At 41.6% G+C, this 14,428-nt stretch overlaps 4 protein-coding genes across 6 annotated transcripts; 1 reads left to right on the plus strand and 3 right to left on the minus strand.

Annotated features, from left to right (window-relative positions):
• Window positions 1-1,492: 1,492 nt before the first annotated feature.
• LOC104817497 (mitochondrial zinc maintenance protein 1, mitochondrial) lies at window positions 1,493-2,476 on the minus strand. Of its 3 annotated transcripts, none has more exons than XR_772538.2 (3): window positions 2,150-2,476; window positions 1,864-2,004; window positions 1,493-1,718 (listed from the first exon to the last, which is right to left on the minus strand). XR_772538.2 is itself a non-coding variant. In XM_010546714.2 (2 exons), the coding sequence occupies exons 1-2, from the start codon at window positions 2,448-2,450 to the stop codon at window positions 1,925-1,927; spliced, it is 381 nt and encodes a 126-aa protein (XP_010545016.2). In that variant the 5' UTR covers window positions 2,451-2,476; the 3' UTR covers window positions 1,780-1,924. The 3 variants fall into 3 exon arrangements, 1 of the variants encoding a protein (XP_010545016.2); XR_772539.2 differs by having other exon boundaries at window positions 1,493-1,746; XM_010546714.2 differs by lacking the exon at window positions 1,493-1,718 and having other exon boundaries at window positions 1,780-2,004.
• On the minus strand, window positions 1,780-8,498 carry LOC104817498 (DExH-box ATP-dependent RNA helicase DExH8). Its single transcript, XM_010546715.2, has 14 exons — window positions 8,231-8,498; window positions 7,605-7,782; window positions 7,293-7,466; window positions 6,972-7,119; window positions 6,189-6,497; window positions 5,708-5,854; window positions 5,448-5,628; window positions 4,771-5,048; window positions 4,572-4,694; window positions 4,338-4,482; window positions 3,902-4,170; window positions 3,615-3,812; window positions 2,150-3,536; window positions 1,780-2,004 (listed from the first exon to the last, which is right to left on the minus strand). Exons 1-13 carry the CDS (start codon window positions 8,388-8,390, stop codon window positions 2,802-2,804), a joined length of 3,045 nt encoding a protein of 1,014 aa, XP_010545017.1. The 5' UTR covers window positions 8,391-8,498; the 3' UTR covers window positions 1,780-2,004; window positions 2,150-2,801.
• A 758-nt stretch (window positions 8,499-9,256) lies between these two features.
• Window positions 9,257-10,718, plus strand: LOC104817499 (NADH dehydrogenase [ubiquinone] iron-sulfur protein 5-B). Its single transcript, XM_010546716.2, has 2 exons — window positions 9,257-9,470; window positions 10,347-10,718. The coding sequence occupies exons 1-2, from the start codon at window positions 9,321-9,323 to the stop codon at window positions 10,446-10,448; spliced, it is 252 nt and encodes an 83-aa protein (XP_010545018.1). The 5' UTR covers window positions 9,257-9,320; the 3' UTR covers window positions 10,449-10,718.
• A 291-nt stretch (window positions 10,719-11,009) lies between these two features.
• Window positions 11,010-14,004, minus strand: LOC104817500. Its single transcript, XM_010546717.2, has 6 exons — window positions 13,682-14,004; window positions 12,576-12,745; window positions 12,337-12,395; window positions 12,078-12,103; window positions 11,623-11,977; window positions 11,010-11,537 (listed from the first exon to the last, which is right to left on the minus strand). Exons 1-6 carry the CDS (start codon window positions 13,881-13,883, stop codon window positions 11,201-11,203), a joined length of 1,149 nt encoding a protein of 382 aa, XP_010545019.1. The 5' UTR covers window positions 13,884-14,004; the 3' UTR covers window positions 11,010-11,200.
• Between the last annotated feature and the right edge of the window lie 424 nt (window positions 14,005-14,428).

The raw sequence follows: 14,428 nt of genomic DNA on the forward strand, positions 1-14,428 counted from the left end.
CATCCTCGTAAAGATAAATCAAAACGTTTTAAAAAAATAAGATGGAAAAGGAAATTAGAAGAGGTATTTTAATTTTCTTGAATAGGGTTTGCTGAGCAAAGCAAGAGACCGGTGAGGGCCATAATGAAAGCGAGGAGTAACGAAGAAAAACATGTGATTGGGTTGGGTTTGTTGCTCTTTGAGGTTCATTTAATCCCATGATCTCTAGCAATGAGATCACATCATATTTGGTGGTTTCTTGAACATTTGAACAGTCCCCCGAAAGATATTGCGATCCGTATATGGATGCATGCATTCACGTGTTCGGCTCAGGTTAAGTTACACGTCTGTAATTGCGTACAGTATCGTCGTGACGCGATCTAAGACCATCTTATCATCTTTGGCCTTCATCAGTCACTTGATGTGTTTTCACGTGGAAGAAAAGATCGACGATGATAAATTTATACAAACCCTAACCTAATAATTGATAGCAATAATCTAGAGATATCATTCGTTTTCTGATATTGAGTTCGCAGCTACTTCGGTAATATTGTCTCAATCGGACGTTGTAAGGGGACTATTTTTCTTCTCTTTTTTCACCGGGAACAAGTTATAAATATATTGAAACAAAATCCAGTATTATTATTAGACGCGTAAAAATTATAACTTGAAAAAAAAAATTAAGTGATTGGAAATTGGAATCAACAGATGGTTTACAACAAGTGATGTAATATTAATGAATTGGATGGGGTATTAGGTCTGAGCTCACATGAGAACCAGTTATAACAATTCACATGATAGCGATGAGACTGCACCCGCATGGAAAGGGCATCTCCTATTGCAACGTTTCTTCTCCAAAAGTTACCTCATCTGAATTTATTCAAACCCTAGAACCTCGGATCCGAATCTGGTCATGAAGAAGCTGATTGAGCAATTGGAATTCTCAGTAGTAGGCCCTTAAAGATCTGTTGGCATGGAGAAAGAGTGACCCAAACTTTATCCAAACCGGAGGCTCTACAACATCATGAAATGCAAACATAACAGAAGACAAGTGTTCAACTGATATGCTCCCACTATTCCATTCCAATGGCTGTCGAGACAGCCACACTGAGAGGGAATCAAAGATCGATCTGAAAAGTTCCGATGAGGACTGATGGGTCGGTCGGATTCAGAAGCATGTGAACGGATTGGAGCCTACGCCTGGTAGATAACTAATGTATGGAACTCATTCCAACACTCTCAAAATCCTAGAGATTTGTGGGTTCTTCCCTGTCTTAAACATTTCCTCCTGACCCTAAGTCGTTATTGATGCGAAGAAACCAAAAAGAGAAGCTATCAATTCAATCGTAAAAGGTATATATTATCTACAACTACTTAGATTCTGAAACCTAATGTCTTCGCCTGAGGCTGACGAACTCACTAATCTCCTATCAATGCACAAACACACATGCAGGTATGATGCAGCCAAAATCGAAAAGGAAGAGTAGGAGACAAAGAGAGCAAGAAGATGGTGAAGAAGTCAACAGCTGAGAGAAGATCAGCGAGATGGGACATTAGAAATCTCAATTTGAGGTTAGCCTAACAAGTAACAACTTCAAATCCCAGGTTGTCTACTCTTCCTGTCACTATGCAGACATCTAATGATCCTGAGAGGACGACATTGCACAGGATACACGGTCTCAAGCTCAGTAAGATTGGTAAATCCGTGATATTCCCTCACCCAACGAACACTAGGGGTTCTGTAACAGATAAGAAACGGTAGTAGCCCTAAGATCAGAGATGGATAAATTCAATGAGAAAAATAGAAAAAAGGGTTCTTATTCATAAAACCTGATTGTTTGAATTTGAAGAGAAAACACTCAGCATAAAAACAAAATTTCTTACTTTTGCGTCTAATTCTTCGAATCCAGTAGAAAACGGAGCTACATCCGACAAGTCGTAACACTCACTTTACAGACTTCCGAAGCATCTCCTCCGACGGAACCTCGAGCGTGGCTCCAGCATGTTCCTTACTTGCTTTAACCTCTGCCATATTTCAAACAATAAAAGAAAATCCCCCATCACAAGAAGAACAGAAGGCGATAGTGATAGGGAAGAGGTGTAAGAAGAACACAAGGCGATGATTTTAAATTGGATTCCAAGGGGGAGAAGATCAGAAGGCGATAGTTACCATAGCCGCCACGGTCGTTAAGGCGGGCTTGGACGATCATGGTGGAGATGAAATGAGCGGCCTCACGGGCCTCTTCGAGAAGGCGAGGGATATCCGACTCCGAGGAGACGTTGCGATTCTCTTCGAACTTCTTACGGATCTCAGCCGCAGAAGCCGACAGCATCTCCGTGTCTCCGGCGAACGATTTCCGTGTCGCCCTCAGCAGAGCTCTGTACGCGATCAATGCTTCTCCTCTCGCCATCGCCGCCATCGACATCGCCGTCGCTCCCTCTCTCTGTCCTCCAAATAAGAATGGTTTCATGACCTTCTGATCCGGTTTAGATGCTTGTAAACCGGCCCAATCAGGGAATATTGAGAAATCCGGTTTTGGAGGTCAACAAATTCGTCATACCAAACATCCAAAAAAGAAAGTTGTTAATGTGATGGTTAGCCGCAAAAAAAAAAAAAAGTTCCATTTACGCCTGGTCTCGGAAGTAGAAATTATCACTAGATAAACATTTCTGCTGCTAATATCTCTACCAAATAGAGTTTTAAGGGGAACCAAAACCATCTTTAGTTGGGTTCTACGACAAGTCAAACCAGACGAAACTGATTGGCTTTTAAGTTAGAGAGAGTAACCGAGACAGAACTGGATATTCATCTTCTTGTCGAGTCATGAGTGGTCACCGAACTGGATATTCGTAGGTGGTCGCATATCAAAGACATAGGAGATGGGTCTGGAGACTACCATCGGCTTTTGAATGGATAAAGTGTCCACGAAGTGGCCGAAACTCGTCTCGTCGTGCGGGAAAGACGCTGTAAGGAAGAAGAAGCAATCCCGGCCCAGCTTCTCAACCTGCAGCTGTGAGAATCTGATGTTGTTCATGGTTATAATCACTCGGATCTCACAGAGACCATCGCCCTCCATTATTCTGATGGCCATGTACTCGAAGAAATTCTGAACAACCGTTCTCAGGCAGCTGCTCTCGGGGTTTTGGCCATAGCTGTCGTCTGTGTTAAGGAACCAAAGCACACACTTCACTTCCTTCCACGGGATAGGGTGGTTCTCCTTCTTCACTGCTGCGTCTTTTGAGATGATAGTCTCGTAGGGGTGATCCAGTCCCCAGAAGATTCTGACATCTGCTAGTGACGGATCACATAGGACAGTGTCTGATAGAGATGATGTCGCAAGTATTCTCCATGCCTCGTAGTGATTGGCTATGGCTGAGGTGAAACGCATGTCCGTGTCGTCAAACACAAGAATGCATCCTCCTCCAGATATCGGAAATAGCTCCACAAGGGGAGGTGCATGAGAATTCTCGTCTTCCGGCAAGCATGGAGCTATATGGTATGAGCCTGTCCTTTGCTGGTCATGCCAAAACAAACAGGAATCTCCCTTTCGACAGCCCTGTGAACCCAGATTCATTGTCAAACATACATATATATATAACAGCACGGAAACAACTGGAGCAGAAATGACAAGTACCTGCAATGTCGAGAAGAATTTGCAGGGTGGTCTCTTTGACTGAAGAACATGAGAAAACGTGCAGCTATCACCTCTATTGCAGGATCCCTTCAGAAAATATACACAGACTGGCATCTCTCCTTCATCAGTATGTTCACCACCTATATCGACTGCTCTATGCTGGTTATCAGACACATCTTGCGCACACTGTGCTCTTATCTGCAACAAAACCAAAACAGAAGCTCAAAAAGCATGTAAACAATGCCGAAAAGATTATAAAAAAAAAACAAAAAACATCAATTACATACCTCCTTGACAACGCTAGTCATGGTTCTCGCAACAGCATTGGTCTCAAATGCATTCGGATCAACAAATGGAAATGACAAACACTTTTTTGTTCCATGGGGTGCTTCAACATTTTCTTCATCCCCAGCGTCCAGATATGTATCCTCACACAGCTGGCACTCGAGATAGCATTCATGATCAAAGTTGTATGACTTGTAATAGGTTGGGACAGCATCAGAGTAACTCAGAAAGTCGGGTCTGAATCGATGCAAAGAGCTGATCATATCTTCATCTGCAGACAAGCAATAATTCAGTAAAGGGGCAAAATGAAAAAGGGACTGCTACTAAAAAATGCTTTAGTCATGTATGTGTGTGAAATTGTGAAACAATGCAATGAGATAATTCTAGGCAGAATTGAAATTTTGAAATGGAAGAGTTAGATTACGCATAAATCCTTACACAACTCAGACACATTATACAGTGATGACCGGACAAGATTGTGGGAATCACACCACTCTTGTTCAATCTCGGGAAACATCAACTTCACATCCTTGGCTTTGTCTTCAGCCAAAACTTGTTTCAAGTGTTCAAGACGAAGCTTATCCTAAAAAAGAGATGAAAATTCGGAAGAGATAATCACGGACAACACTTCACACTACGGCTAGGAGATAGTGACATAAACTGAAGTTTTACCTTAAATACTCGCTGCCAAAACTGAAAGGCACACAGGTTTGCCAAAAGTACATGCTCCCTCCGGCCACCTGAGATGGTCTTGCTGCTATCTCCACCGAAATAGCAATGGACATACCACATAAACTGAAGAGGAAAACAAAACACTCTAACGTAGAAGTTCAAATAATCATAACCAAAAGCATTTACCCGTTAGAAATACCAGAGATTCATCTCCAAATGGATGAAAAATGGGCAGTGGCTGCATATCCATCAGTACACCGAGTAGAATTCCTTCTCGTATCATTCCCATTTCACCAAACTTGACAACAAGTACAGAGGCATCAAAAGACAATGGAAAGCTCGCTAGCAACTGCCCATAAAATGTGGGCTCATACCGTCCCCTAGGCAATCTCCTCAATGCTTGCATGCTTATTAGCACATTCAATGCATCTTCAACAACGCCAGGCTTTGGTGGATCCATAGCTTTCGCCAGCAAGGCTAAATCAGAAAAAATACAGCCCTTGTCCGAATTAGAGGTCAAAAGCATTCGGTATCATATATTTAGTTTACACATATCACAGATTAAAATGCATGAATAATGATAATCTAAGGCAAGTGATCGATATTTGCGGAGTTGATCATCCCTCTCGAAAACGGAAAATATATTTTTCCAATGTATTAATCATTTTTTAATTATATAAGATCTCTCAAATTTCTAATATTATACAATCTAGAAATCATACATCAGGCCACACAAGGCAACATGCAAAAGCAAATACACATGATTTAGACTTATCTAGGATCCATGGAACAAATAAACTGTTTGTCCTTATTAGTTCACAGGCAGCCAAGAAACTGTCATTGTCAGCCAATCTCTGCACAACTTTACATTATTACCTTTAGGATCATTAATTACTTTGGTCTCTGTGCAGCATATATGAAGAACTTGTTGTCTCAGTGACAACTTAATTATAGCCGGGGACTCGTGTTCTTCAAGCTTGTTGAAGAAGGCACTTGGTACCAAGCGATAAACCTCACCATCACAAGTTCGACCAGTCCTCCCTCCACGTTGTTCAGCCTATAACACCACACGAAAATCAGATTGAAAAGGATAATCCATTTTTCTTTCACATGCAGCTGGAAAAATCCAAGAATACCTGAGACCTAGAGACCCAAACAAGCTGAGTAGCATCAGTTTTCCTGGAAGCATCCCAGAAGACTTGAAGAGATCTGCCCGAGTCAATGACATAGGCTACTTTGGGTATTGTCACAGATGACTCCGCAATATTTGTGGCCAAGATTACCTGCAAACAGTAGTTTGGAAAAGTTGTGTGATCTACAAGACAAGTAAATCTTAATTTGTTCAAAAGCACAGCGACAAAATATCATAGAAACCGTGATGAAACTTAAACCCTTCCATCTTGTCAAGAAGAAATGGACCTAGATCAGTGCATCATTAAACTTTATATTCAATTAGTAGGCAAATATAGATTAAAAATACATGTTGTCTGCTTCAGTCTTTCAATTAGATGTATTCTGCACATTTATATTCAAGTAAGGTTCATCCTGCATCACTCACACAACACATGATAATGCATCTCTAAAGCCAGAAGCTACCAGAACAAGTTGAAGGTAAACCTTTCGACGAGATTTGCATATCTTCATAGCTCTTAGGGCTTGCTCAGTGTCAATACTCCTATGTAATATGTGTACCTCAAACGATGACTGAAATGGCTTCAGGCAATACCATTGCTGCTCGAGGGAGTAATACGTTGGAAGGAAAACCAAAATGCTCTTTTCAATATCTGGTTCATTTTTATGAATATATAAGATAAGGTCATGAATAAGTTGCTGTAGTGCAGGATTGATTTCAGTATTGGCTGTAGATGGACTTGGACCAGGCGAGTAAGTTGACAGTTCAGAATCCACCTCAAGAAGTCCTGCAACCTGTGAAAAGAATGGCATCATAATCATATAATAGAGACAGGCTCTACCATTAAGTAAGAGGAGTCAAGAAAAAAGAGGGTAGGGGCCTAAGAACTTTCATAAACGCTCTGCCGGATGCTGGATTTTGCCATTTCGTTGAAAATGATGCTAATATACCAAAATAACATTTTCCTATTTAAAATTCGATATTGCATGCAATGCACTGAGAATGTCAATCATATACCCGACTTTTCATCAGGCTGTACGTTACATATGAAGGTGAATAGCAGCACATGTTTCCAACTTTCCATGCTTTGGTAAGAATGAAAACCCTAGTCCATCAAGAATAAACTTCTCATTCTAGAGGCATAGAAGATACAAAATCATAAATAGCAGTTTATAATGAAAGGATCATGGAGAAGTTGGATAATTAAGTAGTTTCCTAATAAGAAGCAAATGTCCAATGCAAAATCTATATATAAAAATAAGATCAACCTGCTCAAGGTAATAGACTCTCCTCTGGAACAATGTATTCTGACCAGAGCTAGGAATGGCAATCACTTCAACTCGTTCACCCCGGCCAAGTTCCCTAAAGTAGTCCCTGTACCTTGCCGTATCAGCAGTTGCAGACATCAAGACCACCCTATGAAAACAACAAAAATATATCTTTAACAACCACCTCAAGTAAGACTCTGCAAGTACAAGATCGAAAGTAATGAACTATAAGGGCTATAACACAAATTCTCCTCAATGAGAGGAGTAGCATAAGTGAAACAGTTGGATTTATTAAAGCATTATTGGGGAAAAGGTCAAAACCTGAGGTCATGATTCTTCATGAGAAATTGCTTCACACATACAAGAACAAGATCTGACTCCACAGATCTTTCATGCACTTCATCGAGAATGATAACCTTGTACTTCAGTGCCTTCAACCCTTTGTCGAGCATTTCATCCAACAGAACTCCAGTAGTTTTGAAAACAATTTTCGATCTGCATACGAAAGCAGGGCATGGAAAGGCGGAGAATAAAAAGAGGAAACGACACTCTCATGTATATTATTCAAGCCATAGAAAGCTTGAGTAGTGCACCAATGTGCACATATTAACAGTAAACTTCAGTATGAGCTACCTTTCTGACAAGACCTTGGAGTGACCAATGTGGTAACCAACTTCTCCACCCAATTCAGAGTTGCGGGATTTGGCAACCATCTTAGCAACAGCTACAACAGCAAATCTCCTTGGCTGTGTACACAAAATGGGTGACATGTTCTCTTCCAGGAGGAATTGCGGGACTTGCGAGCTCTTCCCTGAAGGCAGACAAACAAAGACACCCAACCGGCCCTATGAACAATAGCATACCAAAATTTCTCCGCATAGGATCTTTCCATTTTACATCTTCAAAAAGAAATACAAACGCCGACAAAGGCGTGAAGCATCAAACTTTCGCGTTGTTGCAATTTAAACTTTCCGCTACGTTAGTGTGAAGTTGCGATAAAAAAGAATCATATGAAGCAGTAATGTCCGAATGCATGAATGGAGTCAAGCAGTACAACCACTTCATAAAATCGGCAAAACACAAAGGAAAAAACCATGAATAAACTAAGAATCGGTAGTGCAGTTCCTGAAACAACCCCCAAAAGGTTATCTCAGTTTGTTTCTTCAAACAGTTGAATAACTCATCGGCGAACGAAGACCAATCTACTACTGACGAACAAACAGCAAAGCCCGAAGAGGAAAACCAAACGAAGAACGTACCGCAACCGGCCTCGCCGACGATGAGAGTGACGCGATTCTCGCAGATTTTCTCGACGATTTTCCTCCTGAGGCCCATAACCGGAAGCCACGAGAAGTTTGATGAAGAAAACTGCGACGACTGCGCAGAGGTGGAAGATGAAGTCGGCGAAGAAACCACCATTTTCGAAGAAGCCTACGATCTCTCTCCCTAGTCTCCACGGCCTCTGCTCTCCTCCTCCTCCTCCGCTAAGCAGCGCCCTGAAAAAGAACACTGCAACTGCAAGTCCGTAGACGTCAATCGAGTCTCCCTCATGGACTTATAATGTTTTTTGGCCTTTTGGTAGCTAGGATCTGGTGCGGCGGACATATGGTAATATTTGTGAGGAAAGCGTTGTACACCGTGCGATGTATTGACTTATAGCATTGGTCAAAGGAACTTGCTCATCTTAAGAATGTTAACGGTGGATTGACGGCGTGAGCCAATTCACGTCCTTCCCACGCAAGTTTCCCGTACCAATGGGCCCCTTTCTTTTCTAAAAAGCAGAGATAACAAAAAAATTAAAAAAATCGACGACTGCTCCACTATCCTCTCTCCACTAATTTTTATCCTTTTTGAAAGATTAAAAGAAGTAATGGGTTTTAATTCAGTTTATTAGGATTCGCTTTCTTGATGGAAATTCGAATTATGGCCTTTATCTAGTGTATTATTGGTTTCTTTTAATAAGATCGATTTTATAAGATAAAGATCAAATATTTTAATAACAAATTGACCTTCTCCAAATCTAAATTAAGAACATACAAGACAGTAACCTAAACATAATTTTTTATCAAAAAAAAAACTAAACATAATTGTATTTAATAATGACCAAAAAAATAAGACGAAGGTTTCGAGTTTCCAAGTTTTGGGTAATGCAATGGTAACGGGCCTGACAGATAACGGCCCATATAAAAGGGAGGGGATATCAGAGGATAATAGCCCACGGGCCATAATATCCAATTTTAAAAGCCCAAACCGTTTGAAGATAGGCTCTCTCTGGTTCTCTCTCCGGCATCCTTCGAATCAGACGAATAAGTCTGAGCTATTTTTCACATCTCGTGCGATCGGGAGAAAATGGCGTCGGGTTGGGGAATCACGGGAAACAAAGGAAGATGCTACGATTTCTGGGTTGATTTCAGCGAATGCATGTCCACTTGCAGACAGCCCAAGGATTGTGCCCTCCTTCGCGAGGACTATCTCGAGTGTCTCCACCATTCCAAAGAGGTTCGGTCTTCTCGATCTCCTTCCAATCACTCGCTCTCTCCTGTATCGAAGCTTTGATTCTGTTTGATTGATGTTGTTGATTCGGACGGCTGCGATCTCGAATTTGGTGGCGCGGTTTCCGGTTCTTCCAAAACCCTAGATCAGTCTGATGGTCGTGTCTGATTCAACTTTTAAATTATTGAATGTTGACTAGCAAAGGGATATGATTTTCTTTGAAATGAACAACGTGTTCCAGTAGTTCCAAGACACTGCATCAATTCGAATACTTCTGCTACTTGTGAAGTCGTTTGCCTATTTGATTGTATCTGTCTCAAAAACATGACCTTGCTGCAGAAAATCTTCATGGGTTCAGCTCATCCAATCATGAAAATGCAACTGATTGATCTTTTATGCCCTGTTTCCATTTTCATATGTTTTTTAATGCTTCTTAATGGAAACGTGATGTTAGATCCTGCTAGTGTGGCTATGGTGTGTCATATTCTGCGAAATGGAACTATGAAGGTCAATGCTTTCATTTTAGGGGTTTTTGGAAGTAATGATCAGTATTCTTAGTTCGATGTTTTTATTTTAAGTGTGGGGGAATGCATAAACATGCCATGGACTGCCATCAAGTTACAGCCAATTCAATTCATAATGGGGTTGATTGATGATAAGTTAAGAATTTTACCGTTCACTAGTTAGTTCAATTCAACTTCCTTAATTATATAAATTTGAATTTCAATTCCAATGGCTGTCTTAACTTTATAATCTCAAAATTTTTAAATCAATAAACTCTTTAAGCTTGCTTCTTAACTCTCTAAACTCTCTCAACTCAGCTGGTTACCATTCGGACTCAATATTGTTGATGTGATGTGTGTGTGTGTGTGTATTTTGCAGTTCCAACGGAGGAATAGGATATACAAGGAGGAACAGCGCAAACTAAGAGCAGCCTCTAGGAAAGGCGAAGAGGGAGGGGACGGGACAAATGCTCATCACTAGCCATGACCGAAGCCTCCTTCCTATATGCATCTCCCACAAACCATCCGATTCCTGAGAATAATAAAAAGGTTTGCGAGGATTTTGTATGTTGTTGGAGACAGATACTTTGATCGTTTTCAGTTTTCTCTGCATTGGATATTCTGTTGTTTCCTGTCCACTCGTGATTTGCCTTGTCTTGGGCTGTGATCAGACGCATACTTCCTTCATGGTGATAATTTTCCAAGGTCTTGAGAAACAAAGCACATCACTTTTGTGTTTTTGGTTAGATTACATGGATTGGTGTCATGCGTTGGAAGAGAGCAAACCTGTTTCAGTCTACTAAATGCCACAGCTTTTCGAATCCAAGTTCATGGTATTAGATGGTATGCCTTTGAGGTCAATCCGATTTCCTCATCATAGCCCTATAGCACGTCTCTACTGCGCCGAGTTTTGAAAGACTGCGAATTCGTACAAGAAACTTTTCTAGGACAGAATTCTCCGCATTGGAAAATATTTTAGGGGCGATGTCGGGATTTTAGTGTGATGGGTGTCAAAGCAGGTGGAGACACGAACATGATTATGTTCACCGGAAAGCAAGCTCATACGCAGAAACAGTTTTAACATACATATCATTACCGAAGTTTTATAAGGTTTCCCCATTTACAGCCAATAATAGACCCAAAAAAAATAAGAAGAGGATAACTTCATGAAGTTCTTCGACGAGACTTCAGACCAAGATTCTCTGAATAAAACAGAGAAACACCTTTTTGAGTTTAGGAGAAATGCCTGCGCCACAGGTTAGAGTGGGAGCCCCAGCCAGAGGCAGAGTCTCGGGATGAGACCGGGAAACGTGGAAACCAATCGTTCTCCCATGTCTGGAAATGATCGGTCTCTGTCTCGTTTAGGCTGCTTGGATGAGGGAAGACGAAGAATCCGCTGCTCTGTTCCGGCAGAACACCTCTTCTTGTCAGGTGGTTGAGATGCCAAGCCAGATTCAGACCGTTGCCTGTTTGCTGCTGCCGATGATGATCGAATATATGAGATGCATGAATTCGCTCTCGTGCCACCGTTCTGCTTCCCGGGTGACGGTGAATGGTCGGAGCAGCAGACCTGCAGACCCGAATGCAAAAAATTCCTAAACTTTTTGCAAAAAAGGCTGAAATCTTGAGCAAGCATGGTGCTTTGAGAAGCTAACCGGTAACCAAACAGAAACGGGTGTCGATAAGATCTATGCCGTGCTGAAGCGTCAATTTCAGCGGCAACCGGATCGGCGGCAGCGACAGCGTGACCAGTGGGCAGAGGAAAAGAATGGGAGAGATGATGAAGGTGTTCCCAGCCAAGATAAGGGGTAGCAACTGCAAGCCTGTTAAAGTTGTCGTTTTGTCCAGAGTGGCTGTTCCATGGATGATGATCTTCGGCACTGTCGCCAGTCCTTGTAGTTGTGGCGGCTGGAACCGGTCCGACGTATGCAAGATACGAGTGAGAGTGGGCAATGGAAGACGTGGCAGTGTGTTCCGCATATATGGTGTGGTGTCCATTGAACTCGTGATCTTGGACGGGAAAAAAGGAAGACAGATACTGACCATCAATGGCGACTAGACCATACAATGAGCATATACAGAAATGATGGGACTGCGTATTATGACTTACATGTGGTCGTAGGAGAATCCAGTTCCCTGGAAGACATTGTAAAAAAGAAACACATGAACTATGAGAAGAGAGCTCAGGAGATTTTACAACAGAGTTCCAAGAAAGACCCTAAACCCGAAACCCGAGCTTTAGTTCAGTTGTAAGTAAATTCACGCATCATGTTTTCAAATTTTAAGAAAGAATGCCGACACCACAATCTAAGAGATGTTAGAACTAGAAAGAAATTAGGCAGAAATTATAAGCAAAGGCATCTGCTCACTCGAAAGAAGCAGCAGCGTGAGAGAGTTCGCCAAACGGGCACCACTGGAACCGATAGTGCTGCAAAAAACCGTACATTTTTAAGATTGACGATTGTCCAGAGTTCATCACGGAGCTGACTCAGTAGAAAAGCCGCTGATTATTTGGTACTTCCGCTATAATAAGAAACTCGGGAACTTGATCGAAATGATAATGAGCACGGAAAGAAACAGAATGGGACGTAAAAGCAGTGAACTTTACCGTTTCTGGATAGCTTAAACCATACAAATCCTCATCCGGAATCCAGTCGTCCATGAACTCAGGAAACGGTCGAGGAGATCCATTTGCATACAACCACTGACCTTTCTCAACTTTTCGGCAATTCGGGCACTGCATAGCTCCCTTCGTGTTAAAAGCTGACCCAATACAGTCTGCATAGGAAACATACATATACAATTACAATGACGCCAAATAGCACAGGCCATACAAGAAAGTACCAATTAAGGCAGAACAAAAAAACCCATCTTGGCAATGCATAGGAAGCAATTCACTCACTATCTAAAGCTATTGAGAAAGCCAGACGCATGTAACTATTATCTTCTTTCCCATCCCAGACTAAGTAAAGAAACACATATAATTAGCATTCCACAGAATTTGAAAGTGACGCCAACTTGTTCAGTTTCCTTATATCAACATGCTCCTGACCTCATCTCGAACTGCAAAGTTGTGGGCTTCTACGACAAGCAAATGTCCTAAATTTTTCTTTCTTCATTCTCACAAGCCATTGCTCACCAGAAGTTCCAATTCGATTTTCATCAACATCTAGCATTAAATGGGGTATACGAGAAGTTTAAGGTGTTGAAGTATGGGCGAGCTAGAAGAGAGGCTCTGAAGTGTTCAGAGGTTTTGCACGGACATGAAGAGAAGAAACGCAGAGCTTATGCACATTTCAAAGTGGGTTCAACACGGATTAGAATGAATCCATCAAGGACAGTCTTGTTGTTTCCATAGAAATGGTCAACCTTCAAAATGATGCTGTTGATGAGGATGATCAGGTTATGAATCTACATAAGGTTTACACCGCAGCAAGCATTAGGATTCAGGACCAGCCTTTTCTTTATTTGCCCTTCTCCTTTTTCATAAATCGCCGCTCGTAAAAAAAACTTTCACTTTGATTCTCGTCTAAATCTAGTATTCAGCAGTTTACACGCGAAACTATAAACCGAAACGAAATCAAACGAACGCGATTTCCATTTTTCATCGGGAAAAGGGAGAAAAACGTTGCGGTTTCCCAACAGTTCCACAAAATACCAGACAGAAAACATTCAGATGTTGGAAGAAAAGATGGATAAAGCGATTGAAAATACCCAGATGAAATTCGTGCCCGCATTGGAGCTTAGCCCTGGATCTGCTACCGTCCTCGGCCACCGGTTCGAGGCAAATCGAGCACGAAACTCCCGGAGACGAGGGAGAGTCGTCGACCCCATCGTCGCCGGCGGAATCCGGCGATTTACCACAATCACGGCGACAATTACGATCATCGATGGCCGCATCTTCAACTCCCGCCATGCCTCCACGCCCTCTGCCGGCCAAATCGGTGGTAACCCACGTAGTCCTCGTAAATCTTCTCAATAATTAAAGGAAGAGGGAAAAAAAAAAACCTTCACCCAGTTTCTCTCTCCTTTCGTCGCATCGCTTTCGGAGACTTTCTAATACTCGTGATTAGCAACACTGATTTTCGATTTACGACATTTGAAAATTTACTGACCGAATTCCGACGCATCAGAAGCCAAGGGAATCTTACCCGGACATTGATTTCAGCGTTTGAAACGCCGAATTTCCTATTTTATTACAAAATGGTACCTTTTAACGTTAGGCTTTATTTATTTATTTGGGGAAATGTTTGCGTCATAAGATTGTGGCGTTTCATTGCCAGTTCCCGAATGCCGACGTTGTAATAATAAACTTTATATAATAAAAAAATCTATCCGATTCTTTTATTTTTCACTTCATCTCTCTCAGGGTCCGATTAGGATGACGTTGTTGGGACCCGACATGGACTTTGTCTTCCACGTCATTGGGATTTTTTTTTTGGAAATATAAACATCATTAAC

The sequence above is a fragment of the Tarenaya hassleriana genome, unplaced genomic scaffold (genome assembly GCF_000463585.1).
Source record: "Tarenaya hassleriana unplaced genomic scaffold, ASM46358v1 Cleome27, whole genome shotgun sequence".
Lineage (NCBI taxonomy): Eukaryota > Viridiplantae > Streptophyta > Magnoliopsida > Brassicales > Cleomaceae > Tarenaya > Tarenaya hassleriana.